We start from the raw sequence: 18,365 nt of genomic DNA, 5'->3' as shown, positions 1-18,365 counted from the left end.
CTGGCGAGCCATAAAAGTGTTATTTTGAAAGTAGTCTAATAAAAACCATTTTGCATTATCGAATATTGAAGTTATTTATTCAACAGTTTAGTGATTCGAACGTTAGCGGCAGGTTGCAAATAAGAGGAATTGCACTAAATTCGTTACAATACATATACATATGGTTCTATTCTGAACTAATTTTTCTTCGAGTTATGGCTCCCGAAACAGAAAATTGCTTAGTCATAAAAGGGGCGTTGCCACGCCCATTTTTTAAAATTTGAAGCTTTTCTTATTTATTGTTATAAATCGACTTGGGAAATGATATACCGTTGATATAAAGTTCTTTTTTGCAAAGATATAGGTTATTTTATTCGCCCACGACCCTTTTATAAATCTTTTATATAAAAGTAGGCGTGGTCCTCGACCGATTTCGTTATTTTTCTTCAAAGCATTCTTTATAGTAAAGGCAACCTCTCTGCCGAATTTTGTTACGATAGGTTTAACCATTTTTGATTTATGATTAATAATATTTGTAAAATAGATTTTTTTTTGAAAATTAATTTTTTTTTTTTTTCAAATTTTTATCAAGTCTCAATATAAGTTCACACGTCAAATTTCAACAACCTAGGTGTATTATTTACTAAATAATTAGGTTTTTTGTGTTTTCCAAAATGCTATATATATAAAAAGTGGGCGTGGTTATCATCCGATTTCGCTCATTTTCAATACCAATCTATTCTGGGTTCAGATAAGCTCGTGTACCAAATTTGGGGAAGATATCCCAATATTTACTCAAGTTGTCGTGTTAACGGACAGACGAACGGACGGACATGGCTCAATCAAATTTTTTTTCGATACTGATGATTTGGATAATACCCTGTGTACAACTACAGCTGGGTATAAAAAATCGTTGGATAAGAAAAACGTGTCATTAAACGAAGTTTCGTTAAATTAAAAAAAATAGTCTTTAAAAATTAAAAAATCTTAGAATTTGTAAAAAAAAAGTTTCGTTAATATTGTGAAAAGTTTCCTTCGTACAAGAAGGGTTTGAAAGCAATGCGGTTGGTAAAATCGGAGATATTTTTTAGTTTTTAAGAAAATTTTGTTTAATGCGAAAAATGTTTCGTTAAAATTGACAACCAATTCGTACAGTTAAGTTTTACAGGCTAAGTTTTGTTCCAAAAGGTTTTAAAAAACAATTAAGTAAGTAAAATAAGAAATGTTTAATTTGAAAAAAGTTCGTTAAGTTTGAAAAACGTACAGTTAAAACTGCGTGAAGTTTAATTAAGTTTGGAAAATTATTTACACTAAAAAAACTCGAAATAAACTTTCATTGGACTGGAAAAAAGTTTAAAGCAGCTAAAGTTAAGAATAAAAGGATCTGAATTACAATTAGATGGACTAGTAATACCAAAAAGTTTGATATATTTCACAACCGTTTCATTGAGTTTGAAAAAAGTTTACCTTAGTAGTTCGTGAAAAAATCTTGAAGTTTCGAAGAGATTTAATAAAGTCCAAAGTAAGTTTAAGAGGAATTCGTTAAGCTTATAGACAAAAAAGTATTTAAATTTAAAAAATTCCGTTGGTCAAATGTATTCTAGAGCTTGAAAGAAGTTTCGTTAAAAATAATATTAAGTTTATAAAAACTTTCGTAGACTTTTGATATTTGTCTGTTATGTTCCAAGGAGATTTACTTAAGTCGGTCTGAAAATGGTATAAAACCCAATTCTGCGGGCTAGTAGACTTAAAAAATGTTTTCCTTTGGAAAAACTTCGTTAACTTTCAAAAAAGTTTCGACAAGTTCAAAAAGCCTCGTTAAGTTTCAAAAAGGTTAGTTAGTTAAACAAATGCTTGAAAACCATTCGTTAAATTTTTAAAAAAGAATTCGTTCAATTTTAGTAAAGTTTGTTGACATTCTAAAAAGTTTCGGCAAGTTTAAATAAAACTTTGTTAAGTTAGGAAATACAAAAAAGTAGTAAAAAAATAAACGAAATTTCGTTAAGTTTGAGAAAATGTTCGTGAAATTTCAAAGTGACTTAGTTTACTTCAAAAGACATTTGAATAATAATTCTATAGAACCGAAGACTAAAAAAAATTTAAATTCAAAAAAAGTTTCGGTGAGTTTCAAAAATTCATCACTAAGTTTGAACAAAGTGTGTTAAATTTCCAAAAGTTTAAGACGGGTCTACAAAAAGTTTGAAAAACAATTTATTAAGCTGTTTACAAAAAAAAAACATTACGATTCAAAAACTATGAGTCAGGTAAAAAAAAATATAAAAATTATTGCAAAACGAAGTTGCGACAAGTTTTGAAAAGAGGCTCTGTGCTTTCAAACAGCTATAGGTAGGTCTAACAGAGGTTTTAGGAATCCGTTGGGCAAGTTTAGTCTATAATTTATTTAATACAAAAAAAGTTTCGTTATGTTAAAAAAGTTTCGTTGAGTTTCAGAAAATATGCTTTGAGTCGTTTAAAAGTTGAGTAGAGGTTCAAAAAAGTTTCGTCAAGTTTGGGGAAAAATTCGTTGAATTACAAAATTGTGTTTACACTAAACAAAAAAAGTTAGAAAACGTCCTAGTAAAGAAGTTACAAATAAATAGTCATACCTGTTTGCAATCTGCTCTTGAGTACATCAGCTGGCATACCAACCAACCAATATGCTATACCCGCTGCACCACCAGCAAAAATTGTTGAACCGACGCTTATCTTTTCGCTACCAGTTTGCTCTTTGACCTTATCTTGTATAAACTCGTAAGCGAGAAAATAGAAAGCATTTGCGGGTAAATCTAAAAAGGGCACATTATTGTAATAATAAATTAAATAAATTTTGGGGAAACTATTAGTAAAAAGGCTTAGAAAAAAGAATACTATAAAATAATATAAATACAATTAAAGCACACTTACATAAATGCGATTAGCGGAAGCAGCATACGCACAAATGAATGAGGGCGGTATATACATGCATATAAACAAGGCACATATGGATTTTGCATTTAAGTAATTTTGCACTTTCACACAAATGAATTGAATAAGAAAGTTAGTAAATTAAAGAAAATAATGATATGAAACACACACAAATATACATATGTAGTTACAACATATACACACGATTAAAGATTAGGAGAATAATTTAGTATATTTTTAAGAGCCCAAGAATCCCATACATTGACATAGCAAAGTTTCCAAAAATCAAAGTACACTGAAAGAAAAAGATTGGTAAAATCAACCGAAATACGGGTCAATTCCACCGAAATTTCTGTCAATTTTTATCCATCGCAACAAGATGTTGAATCAACTGCGCACAAATCGTTGATTCGTAATTGACCGTTTTAGTAGTCAAATGAACAAAAAAAGTTGTTGCGACAGCTTTGTATGAAAGTACCTATGTTGCCATATAAATAAATAAATGTAAGGCGCGATAACCGAAGATATATTATTTTTTCTTCCAATTTGCGTCGTGCTCCTTTTTAATTTTTCTTACAAATTGTCGGAAAGAGACCTACTTGTTTTAGGCCGACTCCGAACGACATCTGCAAGGCGTATGAGTTTTCACTGAGAGCATTTCATGGCTGAAATACACTCGGAGTGCTTGCCGAACACTGCCGAGGGGCGACCCCGCTTAGAAAAATTGTCTTCTAATTGAAAAAGCTTGTTTCTAAAATTTTGATGTTGCTTTGCCCGGGGTGTGATCCCAGGGTCTTCGGTGTGGTAGGCGGAGCACGCTACCATCACACCATGGCGGCCGCCGTATAAATACGTAAATATGTGAATACATAAATACGCATGCTTGCTACATATACATACACATGAATATAGAAATGAAAATAGTAGTCACAAAACTGATTCTCAATTCTTTCAGTTGCAGCTCAGCTCATTCTCAATTTCTTCTCTCGCATGTAGTTTCCATACTTGATTGTTTCGAACAAAACTTGTAGTATAAATGTTTGACGTAACATTTTAAAAAGAGAACTTGTAAGTTATAGAAAAGTAAAGAATCAAATCGGAGAAAGGTAATTCACCACTGGAGTAACTTTACATGTAATTCGGCAAGTTTAATTTTCGTAACACTTTAAGTTGAAACGATTCCAAAACAACTCAAACTTTTATTTTGTCGGAAACATCAACATTAAAAAGGATGTTTTTTATTATCTTTTTAGATTCGTTCGCGTGAGTGAAAATTCATAAAAACTTGACCAAAATGTTACTAACTTTGGAAAAATCCTGTTCAAGCAAAACTTTTGCAACAAGAGGGCGCAATTTTGTATTTCGCTTGGACGAGAGGTTGCAAAATTGTACCCGATAAATAGGTGTCCCGGTATCTCATAATTTTTTGCACAGTAAATTCAAAAAAGGGTTTTTCATTTTGTATTGATAACTGAAAAACTAGTTTTTTATTGTTTCCCATTTTGAGTGTTTTTTCGATTTGATGGTTTTCTTATTTTGGTGTTTTTTGTAACAAGTGGCAACATCGTCATAACTACAAAGTAGAGAGCGCAGTGAGCGTAAAATTCTCTTTGAAATTTGCTCATGTATTGACAGTTGATCGCCGTTGAAATGACCCGTAAGATCAGTTGTGTTAATAGAAAAATCAGTTAGATTGATTAGGAATCTGTCAATTTTACAAAATTTTGTTAACTTAAGAGCGATAATTTCTCTTCTGTTGAAATGACTAAACTAATTTGTTCGCTTGACAAATAACTCGGTCGAATTAACCATAATTCGATCAATTTAACCGAATCTCCGTTAAGTCAAGAACAACCGAACCGATTTGTTGCTAGCACCATTTCTTTCAGTCTAAAATGTGTATTTAATTGTAGATAGAAAATTGTTGAGGATTGCACTGCGCCCATGTGTCTACTGTGCCCTCATCTCCTTCACAGCACCCATCCAAGCCGACTTCCATGATGAAGCCCAGTAGTTCCCTTGCCTTGAGGGTTTGAATGTGGGAAAGCCCTGGCTATGGTGCGCCAAAAACTTAGCCCTACTTATGTCTTGAGATTGCGTCGGATTTCAACAGGATATGTTCCGCCGTCTCAGCTGAACGATCACAGTACTGGCAGGTGACACTCGATTGTATGCTCAATTTATGTATGTGGCTGAGTCTGCAGTGTCCTGAGGTTTAGCTCAGCATACTGAGTTATGGCTTACACTTCTGCTTGAAATACCAGTCATTCTCTCAGAGGCAATGGTATTCTGGCACTTTGTCCAAAGACTCCAGCTTCAATTCCCTCTGGTGTTTTAGAGCCATCTGTGTACCATAAGATCTTGTGTAGGCGTTAAATGCTCTCATGTAATCTTGTCTCACAATTATACTTTATATCTCTTCTGAAAGGCTACCAGCTTGAGCATATCATCTCTTGGGAGTTCAAAGATTGCGATCTTCGCACTTAGTTCCTACTTAATTACGAATTAGATAACCTTACCTTTGCCTGAGCCCCGCTTAGCAATATTCATGATGGTTCGCTTGGCCGACTGTTGTATCGCTATGCGTAGCGAGGTTAAGTCGAGGATAGCCTCTAGCGCTGTTGTGGGGTATGTGCTCATTGTCCCCGTGATGCATGCACACCTCAGCCTTTGGAGTTTTGTCAGTGTTTGCTCGCTTGTCACTCGTGTTGTTGACTTGGAGTCAAAGTGTTGTTTCCATAGGAGCTTGGTGTCAAAGTGACCCCCAAGTCCCCCCAACTTCAGTTCCGTATTCTAGTACTACGACATCTGTTGGTATTGTTCTGGCTGGTAGGACTCTTCTTCTGGTGAAAGGGATAATGACAGTCTTTGATGGTTTTATGTTAAGCACCATACTGGCACATCATCTCTTTATTATGCTTAATGCTCTCTGTATATATCACATAGCGTGCACTCGAACTTACAAGATAAAATAAATGCAAGGTGCGATAACCTCCGAAGTGATTTAAGGCCGAGCTTCTCTTTCTATTTGCGACCTTCATGTTCTACGCCGACTCCGAATGGCAACCGCGTGAGATGAGTTTTCACTGAGAAGCTTTTCATGGCAGAAATACACTCGTAGCGCTTGCCAAATCTTTGCCGAGGAACGACCCGCTTGAAATTATTTTTCTTCCTAATTGAAAATACTTAATGTTGCTCTGTCTGGGGCTTGAACCCAGGATCTTCGGTGCGGTAGGCGGAGCTCGCTACCACCACACCACGGCGGCCTCTCGAACTTACCCCTTGCAATAATACCTATATCATTCGCGTTACCCTGGCATCTCATACCATTTTTTGATAGACTTTGCAGGAGTTCATCCACCACAAAGGTCCACAGAAGGGGTGACAGAACTGCTCCCTGGGGACAACCCCCGTGGTATTAACCTAAACTGCGCTGTTCCCCAGGTGAGGGCCTTGAATTTCTCTTCTCTGCAGTGCTATAATTACGCTTTCGGGAGATGTATTTTCGTATGGGGAATATGTAAAAAAAATCAGCGCTTGCACTGAATTGGAACTCATTTGTTGACGGCGATAAGCGGCATCCTTTATACACGCCACTTCCTTCTTTATGGCGTTGCTTTTGTATTGTTACGAGGGTTACATTTTATATTTTGCGCCTTGACAACACTACATGTGCTTAGCTGTAATAAGATATTTTTATCGTAAAGTTTGGTATTTTTTGCCATAAACTTGCATATAACGTTTTCACTAACGAGTTTTATTTGTTTGTATTTGTAAGGAGTTTAAAAATTCATATTGCCTAAAATGGAATTAACTCGTGAACATTTTCGTGCGATTATTTACTACGATTTTCGACGTGGCTTATTGAGACAGGAGTGCATCAATCAACATACTTCTACTTTTGGTGTTGAATCACCACACTTAGCCACTGTGAAACGATGGTACAACGAGTTCCTACGTGGCCGCCACAATCTTAAAACGGTCAATTCTGAGTGGTATATAACCATTTGTTTGCCAAAAGTTTTTGTAGAATTAAGGAAAACCAATGGCCGAAGAAAAATCATTCTTCACCAAGACAATGCAAGCTCTCACGTATCGATTCACACAAGAGAGTTTTTGAGGACTCAAAAGTTCGAATTGATGGGTCATCTACCTTACAGCCCTGATTTGGCACCTAATGATTTCTTTTTATTCCCGAACATTAAAAAAAAATTCGAGGTCAATGTTTTTCAACGCCTGAAGGAGCTGTAGAAGCCTTCAAACAGCTCGTTTTAGAGGTGGCCTCATCTGAGTGACAAAAGTACTTTGAAAATTGGTTCGAGCGAATGCAGAACTTGGATGGAGAATATTTTGAAAAGCAATAAAACTATTTTCCTTAATTGATTGTGTTTTCATTATTAGGCGCAAAATATAAAAGGTAACCCTCGTATTGTAAACAAGTTCTACGTAGCGTGTATTTATGGATATTATTTCTTTATCATTGAGCAGCACAAAATTTAATCACATCGTTTTCGAAACAACTTTACAATTTTTGTAGAGAGGCAGCGCAGTAGAGAAACGGCGCTTAACCGCAGCGGGCAGATATTCTTAAAACATTCGACCAATAAAAATTGTACGATTTATTGAGAAAAAATATCCAATTGTAATGTGAACAAGAGATATTTAAAGCTAGGAAATAAATTGCAAGTGCTGGAGTAAAAAGTGCAAAGAAAAGGTCCACGTTTTTTCGGCGTACACCTGAAAAAATTGGGTTACGAAAATGAAATGGAACATCGTCCTGGCGCTTGTTGTGCTGATTGTGAGTAATAAAATGATAAAAAAAATACTTTTATAAAGTGCAAAAGTTATTCTTTGAACTATATAAGAAATACTGTGAATAAGTCGTCCCTAAGTGATACCTAAAATAGACCAGTGTACCTGGAAAGTCAGTAAATGAGTTCAACAAGAGCCAGCCAGGGGTTCTATGGTGGCCCAATGTCACTCTGTTTGCTTTATAATCCAATGTAGAGCCGATTCCGCTGGCCCACCCAAACCGTATGCTGCGATGATGGCAGTAACCCGCGAGTAAACCTGTTCCCTCTATGTACAGATCGCCAATAACAATCAGGCGCTGCAACGTTTTTAGGAGAAACCTCAAAAGATTGATTGGTCTGACATCCTTAGGTGATACGTGGGAGCTCTTACCGCACTGTGGAATTTTGGTAACTGTAGCCCCCTTTTAAAACAATTTGTGTAAATCCTGTCCAACCAGAGGTGGGAGATCCCTGAACAGTTTTGAAGTATGCTATCCCAGCCCGTCAGGCTAGCAAGAATTGATTCCCACATGGTTTGACTTTCTCACAAGGGAATGACCCACATTCCTGCAGAGCAAGAAATCAGTGTTGGTGTAGGTTTACTGCGCAACCAATGTATCAGCAAAACTATTTTCCAACAAAATCGTCAGGGATTCGGCGCAACTCATCATCCAGCCACCACTCACATCCCTCATGTACCCCAAGAATGTTGGATTGTTTGAGAGAGTTTTCATACTTGACAATCTCCAAACTCACGTTGTCCATAATTTACTCCTCCTGGCTCTATTGCAGAGATATAAGAACGTGACCGGTGATTGCGGCCATTATTGCAGTTGCGCTTCCCCCTAAACGCTTTCATTGGGCAGGACAAAACTCACTAAGCACTCTCCAGCCCGACACGCGATCTGCCATTTCCCTACTAACCAAGGTGAGGCCAAAGACATTCTCGCTAAAGGTCGTAATACACACGCTTGCGTTCATCTCTATGTGGTTCTTAAAAGTGCTACTCTGTAAGCATGCGTGCAGTCACGCAGAGATATCTGCTTTAGGCTGTTCCAATCAATCTCATATTATAAATTTTGAATCGAATTCATTTCAAATCAAAAAAATGCTTTCGCGTAATTATTTTATACTTCTACCCGTTTACTGCGTTTCTCCTAATCAGCAAATCATCAGCACGAATGCTGCACGCCTCACTGCCAAGCAACACATCACAAATTACAAAAAATATCAAAGTCATCACCAACAACAAAAACAACAACATCAACTCAAAAAGTCTATCAATACAGCAGCGCCAACACCAACTCGCCACAGTGCACACACACAAATTGCATTGCACCGGATACAACAAACGGAAATGCCCCCATTCGATTCGCTTGAACCACAATTGGAAATTGATACATTAAAATGTCCAGTGGGTTGTGTTTGTCAGTATGCACACTTTGATGAATTGTCCATATCGCGTTGGATACAACATATGCAAGCACGTCGACCCGATGGTGGTGCAAAGGCTGATGAAAATGAGGACGATGAATGGGGTTATGGGCGAGCATTCAGCAGTAATGAAGCCGACTCTGGGAGCGATAGTGATGGTTTGGATTTAACAAATCCTTATATCAAACAAGCTACATGCATTCTGCAGGAGGAATCCAATGTGGATGAGTGGATACATGCGCTGCCACACGATCTGCATGCGCTCATATTGTTGTATACGAGCAGTGGACAGAATAAGAGCGGTGAGTTAATATAAAATAAAAATAAAATAAAAAAATTTTAAGCACTTCCTTTATATAAATGGACAAAAATCAGCAAAAAATGTCTCCGTATATAAAGATATATTCTTGCTATACTTTATTTTTTAATTTTGACAGAAATTGCAAAAATATTTATGAGAAGTAAAAATATAAAGGAGAATAGAAAGGAGACATTTTTCGCTGATTTTTGTCCATTTATATAAAGGAAGTGCGTAAAGCTTTTATACTCAGCAGAGCAGAGCTCACAGAGTATACTAATTTTGTTCGCATAACGGTAATCCGTAACGGCATAAACTAATTGAGATAGATATAGACTTATATATATCAAAATGATCTGGGCGAAAAAAGTCCGTCCGTCCGTAAACACGATAACTTGAGTAAATTTTGAGGTATCTTCATGAAATTTGGTATGTAGGTTGCTGGGCACTCATCTCAGATCGCTATTTAAATGAACGAAATCGGACTATAACCACGCCCACTTTTTCGATATCGAAAATTTCGAAAAACCGAAGAAGTGCGATAATTCATTACTAAAGACGGATAAAGCGACGAAAATTAGTAGATGCGTTGACCTTATGACGCAGAATAGAAAATTAATAAAATTTTGGACAATGGGCGTGGCACCTCCCACTTTTAAAATAAGGTAATTTAAAAGTTTTGCAAGCTGTAATTTGGCAATCGTTGAAGATATCATGATGAAATTTGGCAGGAACGTTACACTTATTACTATATGGGTGCTAAATAAAAATTAGAAAAATGGGATAACGAACACGCCCATTTTTTAAAAATAATAATTTTAAAAGTCAAATTTTAACAAACAATTGAATATCTTTACAGTATATAAGTAAATTATGTCAACATTCAACTCCAGTAATGATATGGTGCAACAAAATACAAAATAAAAGAAAATTTCAAAATGGGCGTGGCTCCGCCCTTTTTCAATTAATTTGTCTAGAATACTTTTAGTGCCATAAGTCGAACGAAAATTCACCAATGCTTGTGAAATTTGGTAAGGGCATAGCTTCTATGACGATAACTGTTTTCTGTGAAAATGGGCGAAATCGGTTGAAGCCACGCCCAGTTTTTATACACAGTCGACCGTCTGTCCTTCCGCTCGGCCGTTAACACGATAACTTGAGCAAAATCGATATATCTTTACTAACCTTAGTCCACGTACCTATCTGAACTCACTTTACCATGGTATAAAAAATGGCCGAAATCCGACTATGACCACGCTCACTTTTTCGATATCGAAAATTACGAAAAATAAAAAAATGCCATAATTCTATACCAAATATGAAAAAAGGGATGAAACATGGTAATTGGATTGGTTTGTTGACGCAAAATATAACTTTAGAAAAAACTTTGTAAAATGGGTGTGACACCTACCATATTAATTAGAAGAAAATGAAAAAGTTCTGCAGGGCGAAATTAAAAGCTCTTGGAATCTTGGCGGGAATACTGTTTGTAGTATTACATATATAAATAAATTAGCTTTACCCGACAGATGATGTTCTGGGTCACCCTGGTCCACATTTTGGTCGATATCTCGAAAACGCCTTTACATATACAAGTAAGAGCCACTCCCTTTTAAAACCCTCATTAATACCTTTAATTTGATACCCATATCGTACAAACACATTCTAGAGTCACTCCTGGTCCACCTTTATGGCGATATCCCGAAATGGCGTCCACCTATAGAACTACGGCCCATTCCCTTTTAAAATACTCTTTAATACCTTCCATTTGATACCCATGTCATCCAAACACATTCCAGGGTTACCCTAGGATCATTTTCCTACATGGTGATTTTTCCTTATTTTGTCTCCAAAGCTCTTAGCTGAGTATGTAATGTTCGGTTACACCCGAACTTAGCCTTCCTTACTTGTTTAATTTTATTTTTATTTTCTCCTTTTCTTAAATTTTCTCGGGGTCTTATCGTATCTGTGAAGTTTTACAGTTGGAGCTCAATGAAAAGTTACTTAAAAAATCGATTACAAGATTTGTCTGAAAAGCGGACAAACATTCAACCGACCTAATATAAAGAAAGTAAAAAATAAAATTAAAATATTTTTTTTTAATACGATAAGTAAATAAAAGTTTTTGTATGTTAAGCAGATAAGGAAAGAGCGAGCCATAATGAAGCAAAATAAAATAAATTGCAAAAGGAATGAAACAATGTCAATAAAATTGAATGAAATCATAGAGACGAGAACAAAAGAAACTAAAACAATGTTAAAGAATTAGGTAAAACGAATGAAAGAAAAAAAGTAATAAAAAAGGATGTAGAATAAGGTATTATAAAAATGGTAAATTAGATAAAAACAGTCGAGATAAAAATAAATAAAAAAGTAAAGGCGCGTTCGTTTCGAAATTTTCGCTCTTCAAAGATAATTTTGTTCCATTTCGAATTTTGTTTCCTTCGTCAAACCTAGTTCGGCTTCATACCATTTGGTTTTGTTCTTGTTTTGCTTTCGTTCCTCACACATAGTTTCGATCTTCAATTATATTTCGGTTTCACTTCGGCATTTGTTTCGTTCTCCAAACGTCATGTGGTTTTTGTTTAAGTTCAAGATACCGTTTTAAGATACCGCAATCGAAGGTATCGATTTTCATGATTTGTTTCAGCAATTATAATTCGGCTTTCCTCCTTCGTTTTCATTCATCAACATAATTTGGCTGCAAATATAATTCAGTTTCGTTACGGTATTTCTTTTTCGCTTCTGACGATTTTAGTTTTAATCTTCGAAAATAATTTGGTTTCATTTCGGCTTCTGCTTCCTTCGCCAAACGTAGCTTAGTTTCGTACGGTTTTCGGTTAGTTCCGATTTCTCTATCGAAAAAAATGGTGGTTTCGTTCCAGTTTCGATTTGTTTCAATTTCATTCATACACTTCAAATATAATTGGTTTCGTTACAGTTTTCCTTTCTCTCTTACTCAAACACAATTCAGTTTCGTAACGGTTTTGGTTTTAATCTTCGAACATTATTCGGTTCTCTTTCGGCTTCCTTTTCCTTCATCAAACATAGCGTGGTTTCGTAACTAGAGCTTACGATTTTTCTCGAACACAAGCGTAATTTTCGAGACCCGAGAAATCGAGAACTCGACTTCTCGTGTCTCGTGTCTCGAAATCCTCGTAAATCTCGCGAGCTTCTCGACATTCTTACTTAATCGCTGTATGGACAGTGTTTATACACTTTTTTTTTACTTGTGACTTTTTTGTTGATTATATTACTTCAATGACATTTAACTCAAAACACATTTATTATACATATAATTTTGTTCGCAATATTTTATTTTTCAACGAGACATCAAGAGCACGGCTTCTCGCGAGATTCTCGAATCTCGAATTACTCGTAATACTCGCGATCTTCACGACTTTCATTTCAGTCGCTGCATTGGCAATATTCTATACATTTCGGGGTTTTTACTTGTGGTTTTGCGGACATTTTGGCTTGCGCTTCCGAAGAAATCGTAAGCTCTATATAACAGCCAATGAATCGATTAAGTTGAATGTCGAGAAGCTCGCGTAGGCTTAGTAATTCGAGATTCCAGAATCTCGCGAGAAGGCAAGACTCGCGATAAATCTCTTCTCGAACATGTTCGAGATATCATAAGCTCTATTCGTAACGTTTAAGTTTTCTTCTTTAGACATATGTATTTCAGCTTCGTTCTTATTTTGCTTTCGTTTTTCGAACGAAATTTCGTTTCGCGTCAATTTTTGGTTTAATTTTTCAAACATATTTCGCTTCGTTCTTGATTTGCTTTCAATTTACAACATAATTTGTTTTACGCCATCTGGTTAAGTTCTGATTTCATTATCGTTTTGGAAACAAAGTTTCGTTCTTCAGAAAAAATTCAGCTTTGTTTTAGTTTCCGTTTATTTCTTCAAACATAATTCGATTCATTCTAGTTTTGGTTTCAATCTTCAAATATACGTCGATTTCGTTTCGGTTCTTCTTTCGCTTTTCCACGCCTTCGAGCTTGAAACGAAATCCAGTCTCGTTTTTCCAAACATAAATTGGTTTTGGCTTCTTTCAATAAATTATTCGCCAGAGCGCGGTTTGAATCCGACTCCCGGAAGAAATGTATAACCGAAACAGCTGCCCCCGGTTTCGTTCCTATCTTATTTTCCTTTTTTAAACGTAACGGGTGGTTTCCGTTTTAGTTTATCGTTCAAAATTTCTTCTCATTTGGGCGGGACATATCTCCAAAGAGATTCTTTTGATTTTTCCTACAAATTGACGGGACAGGAGCTACATGTTTCTCGTCGACTCCGAACGGCATCTATCCATCCATATATTTTATAAGGGCCTGAAATATTTCAATGAACTTCCTAATCACATAAAAAGTAGGAATAACTTCAAAACCTTTAAAAAAAGTTTATTGGAGCATTGTAAAACCCTTCCAATAAGATAAAGTTTTTTTTTCTTTTATTTTTTACATGACATACCGATACTGGAGCGCGAAAAGGGAATGGTAATACTGGTAGCAGCAAAATACAATGCACCCGGCCCTAAGGAAAAGAAAATCAGTCGCCACCTGTAACTCCAGACAGTTCCAACAACAAATGTCTCTGGAATTCGGTATTTTCAGCCTATATTTACTGTTGCTGATCAGGATCACTCGCATTCCGACAGCATTAATATAACAATAAAATTATATGATGTGTAACCAAAATAAGGTCAAACAAAAGTTGGAGCAGGGGATTGGAAACACGTCCTTTTCAACCTTCCAATATATTTTGAGATGTGCTGATCGGAATCTTCATGCGTTCCGACAGCGTCTTTACTAAACAAAGTTGAGGGGTGATTGGGTACACTTCAATTTCCAACATCCAAAGACATGTTTAGCTGTGTTGATCGGAGACCAATACATTCCGACAGCTTAAAATACAAATATAATTGAAAAATATAAGTTCCAAATTTTGTTGCCTTAAGCTGGGAGCCCTGGAGGATTGGAAACGCGTCCTTTCCAACCTTCCTTAAATGACTGGCTCCCAGACTCGTCCGTTTGTTACGCCAGTAAATATGCTGATCGGAATCACATGGCATTCCAACAGCATATTCAATAGAAATAAAAATTATATAATAATGAATTGTACTTAGTAGTTTAAGTTTTAGGCCTAAACAGCCGTAATAATAAATAAATTAAAATTAAATTAAATCTGCAAAGCAGATAAATTTTCACTGAGAAGCTTTTCATGGCAGAAATATACTCGGAGTGTTTGCCAAATCACTGCCTAGGGCGACCCCACTATGGTATGCCTGTCGTAAGAGGCGACTAAAATACCAGATTCAAGGGGTTGTGTAGCGCAACCTTTTCAGGTTGCCAGCGCAATATATAGATTCTCCAAACCCAATTGTCAACCTCACTTTCGAGCGGCGAATCCCGTTTCACTAACAGACGAGGCTCTGGCGACCCCAAGCTCCTCATAGAACTTGGGGGTGGGGAGGGAGGGATGGCCTGAAGGTTTTATGTGGCCATATAAATCGTTCCCGAGATGGTCGGGCTAGCACCTTAATGGAGCTGTGTTACCGGAGCGTATCGGATCTGTATCCGGCAAAGGACCATCACATCGATAACACTCCCCAAAGCCTTCGGGAAGTAACCTTATCGCTAGAACAACAACAACAACAACAACGCCGCTTATAATATATTATTTTTTCCTAATTGCAAAAACTTGTTTTGTCTCTTTTACTCTCTCTTTTGACAGTTAATCTCAGCACCTTGAAGCCGCTAAACCAACTAACCACATTGGAAGTGCGCGGTGGTCTTAATCGCTCATTGCGTCTCTACTTTGACGAACCGCTGAGTTTTCTACAACACGCCAACTTCGAATCGGTTACGCTACTGGGCAGTGATGCCTTCAAACGTCCCAAAAATCCCATACATCCAAAAGATAGCTTCGATTATAAGCCACGCAGTGAAGCTTACGATGACGTAGATGCAGATGGTAATAGCATTGCTTTTGCGCCATTAGATGGTGAAGATGACGAGTATATATTACCCTATGATTTGTACAAGCAGGAGCTCATCAAAGCGCGCATGCCCACATTCTATGGTTGGGAACATTTGGAAGTCTTGCGCATACATGGCTGTGAGTTGAATCAATTACAATGGGAAATGTTTGATGGCCTGAAGGCTTTGGAACATTTATCGCTTGAACGCAATGGCATAGTAGAGGTGCCACCCTTTTCATTTTATGGCGCCATGCATATACAAACTTTATCGTTGGCTCAAAATTCTATACGTGATATACATTATCGTGCGCTCGCTGGTTTGTTGGAGCTGCAAACGCTCGATTTAAGTAATAATCGTTTGGAGAAATTGAGTGAGCGTAGTTTCCCGCCATTTCCGAAAATGGTATGCATTGATTTTCGCAATAATCCGTTACGTTATATATTGCCTGCTAGTTTTTGGGTTATGAATTCAACACGCGCCATGGACTTTGATTCGCTTGTGACGCCGCTGATGTTACGTAATAATCAACCATTCGATTCGTTGTTGCAATTGGAAACGCTGCATATTGGTAATGTGTCAATTGGGAGTTTGGAGCAAAATATGTTTAAGGTGAGTGATGAAATAGGTTTTTGGAAACACCTACGTGGGCTGCTACTTCAATTTAGGATAACTACTCATAATTATCATTATTTCGCTCTTCATCCCCTTTTCAATTAGACACCAAAGTGAGACGAAATCACCCTCTATCCATTTTGGCCAATTGCGTGTGAGCCTCTCTCCTCAGCTGCTAATACAGTTGGGTTTGAGAGGAATACCTCTGAGCCAAATTATCGTCGTCCATTTACCTAACGTGGCAAAATGAGCGAAGGAGTGAAGCGAAGCCATGTTTCGATTCTTTCATTCAATCTGAAAAATTCCTTGCAGTCGACAAATGTTTAGTTCTAAACATGGTGAGCTATAGCAATGTACTCAACGTCCTTTGAAGCTATAATTTCATCAACATTTTTTTTACTCTACGTAAATCTACATAAATCTTTCCCGAAATGGTCGGGCTAGCACCTTAATGGTGCTGTGTTACCGGAGCGTACCGGATCTGTATCCGGCAAAGGACCATCACATCGATAACACTCTCCAAATCCTTCGGAGAGCAACCTTATCGCTACAACAACAACTGAGTTTCCTAGCTCATGTTGGAAGCTACGTCCTCGATCAATACAACCACTCTTAAAGGACCTATTAGTAGTATCTGATCTTTAGAATGTCTTCTAAACGAACAACACTTTCAAGACTTACCAGGGCATTAAGGGGCTTAAACTATTCCAGCGGTAGTCATAACTATCGTAAGGGGCGAACAAAATTTACCGACCCGAAGGTTCAAGGGTAATACATAATTCGCAAGGCAGTCAGTCGGTCTAGTACCAGACGCTGCTAGCACCGGTGGTTTTTGCAATGTCGGTTTCGAAGTATCGAGTAGTTTTTCTTATAGCAGTATTTGGTCCTTGTCTGATAGTCATACCGACTGCAGGAAAGGTCATTTTGCTATTGCTATGACCCAAACATACTCCCTGAGGGATATAAATACCGTAATGTATGTCATTTGTCGTGTTCTTCAGCCAGAACCTCGGACAAAGTCTTCACCACCTGAATATTGTACATTCCTACCATCAACAGTCCTAATAATTTGATGTTCATCAAGCAATCAATATCTGGTTCAATGTCACAGTTCTTTATACTCTTGTACACACCTCCTATGAACATGAAAAGTTACCCCTCTGTGGAAACACAGAGGTTTCCCAGTATTTGTATTTATTAGGCAATTCATCCCAGCACAACAATTTGACAAAAATTATTTTACAGTGCTAGTCGGTAAAAGGCATAAAATAGGAACAATCTAATATTTGTCTGGTATTGTAACAGGACTTACGTAGCAAACCACTGCCTTTTTTTAATATTATTTGATTAAATTTTTTCATCTCTTTCAAAAGGGCTTAACATCACTCGAAAAACTCACTCTGCGTGGCAAAATACGTTCCATCGAGTTTGATGCATTTGCCGGTCTTGTCAAGCTGCGTGAACTCGAGCTTAGCCATTGTGGCATACAGGAAATCTCCATGGATGCATTAATGGATTGCGAGAGCTTGGAGGTACTCGATCTATCGTACAATAATATTTCATACTTTCCGCCCGGCCTACTAGATGATCAATCCAATCTGGAAGAGATTTATTTGCAAGGCAATCAACTACGCGCTTTGCCAATCTCATTCTTTCTACTGCCACGTTTACGTTTGGCGCGTTTAATTGAAAATCCTTGGGAATGTAATTGTGACATGAATAATTGGCGTCCAAAAATTACCAATCAAGAACGTGGTCCACGCTCAAAACGTTGTATTACTGATTACGCAAGTGGTAAACAAATTTCATGTCGTCGCGTTGATAGTTACGTCTATGACAATCGTTTTGCGCCACGTTGCGCCAATCACAATCAACGCAGTGTCTTCTATGTATTGCGTAAACAATTGAAATGCGGAACGGGTCATGTCGTGGTATCACAACAACAACGTTCACATCATAATAGCAATAATGTATTGGAACTTAAACAACGCATGCCACATTGGCGTAAAATTGAAGAGAATCAATTGAAGTTGAGAACAAACAAAAATTATGCGCGGAATACATCAAATCAATTCCGTGATAAAAGTGCAAAGTTCGATGTTGTTGGCAATTTATTGATGAATGCATTGCTACAACAAGAACGACGTCCAAAGCGTGTAGAGCATACGTTAGATGCTGAGGATGATATTATATCAAATGAAATATAGATTAGTTGAGACGAGATTTTGCGGTATGCCAATAATTAATTATATCAATAATTCCCTTTTGATTTGTGCTTAGATTTTAATATGTAGTGCTAAGTAAAAAAAGTAGAAATAATAAATATAATCAACGTTTTTTTAATGGGTTTCTATCATCT

The 18,365-nt window shown here is 37.0% G+C and overlaps 2 protein-coding genes across 3 annotated transcripts in view; one reads left to right on the top strand and one right to left on the bottom strand.

Moving 5' to 3' along the window:
• Positions 1-18,365, bottom strand: part of LOC137239407 (congested-like trachea protein) — a 31,816-nt gene that overhangs the window by 4,077 nt on the left and 9,374 nt on the right. For both annotated transcript variants that reach the window (XR_010949361.1, XM_067764695.1), the window contains exon 4: positions 2,586-2,765. Coding sequence is in view for 1 of the 2 variants with exons in the window: in XM_067764695.1 (XP_067620796.1) it covers positions 2,586-2,765 (180 nt within the window). In the remaining variant the exon portion in view is untranslated. The remainder of the gene's footprint in view (positions 1-2,585; positions 2,766-18,365) is intronic.
• LOC137239404 (insulin-like growth factor-binding protein complex acid labile subunit) lies at positions 7,412-18,347 on the top strand. Its single transcript, XM_067764673.1, has 4 exons — positions 7,412-7,681; positions 8,842-9,412; positions 15,147-16,003; positions 17,380-18,347. The coding sequence occupies exons 1-4, from the start codon at positions 7,643-7,645 to the stop codon at positions 18,211-18,213; spliced, it is 2,301 nt and encodes a 766-aa protein (XP_067620774.1). The 5' UTR covers positions 7,412-7,642; the 3' UTR covers positions 18,214-18,347.

The sequence above is a fragment of the Eurosta solidaginis genome, chromosome 2 (assembly GCF_040869045.1).
Source record: "Eurosta solidaginis isolate ZX-2024a chromosome 2, ASM4086904v1, whole genome shotgun sequence".
NCBI lineage: Eukaryota > Metazoa > Arthropoda > Insecta > Diptera > Tephritidae > Eurosta > Eurosta solidaginis.
Note: the sequence above shows the minus strand (reverse complement) of the source record. Positions and strands in the feature narration are given on the sequence as shown.

What these genes read in the sequence shown, in the direction of transcription:
- LOC137239404 (XM_067764673.1), top strand. Translation starts at nt 7,643, where the DNA reads ATGAAATGGAACATCGTCCTGGCGCTTGTTGTGCTGATT. An exon ending in CAGTGGACAGAATAAGAGCG is followed by an intron (nt 9,413 to 15,146) that starts GTGAGTTAATAT and finishes CTCTTTTGACAG; the next exon opens with TTAATCTCAGCACCTTGAAG. An exon ending in TGGAGCAAAATATGTTTAAG is followed by an intron (nt 16,004 to 17,379) that starts GTGAGTGATGAA and finishes CTCTTTCAAAAG; the next exon opens with GGCTTAACATCACTCGAAAA.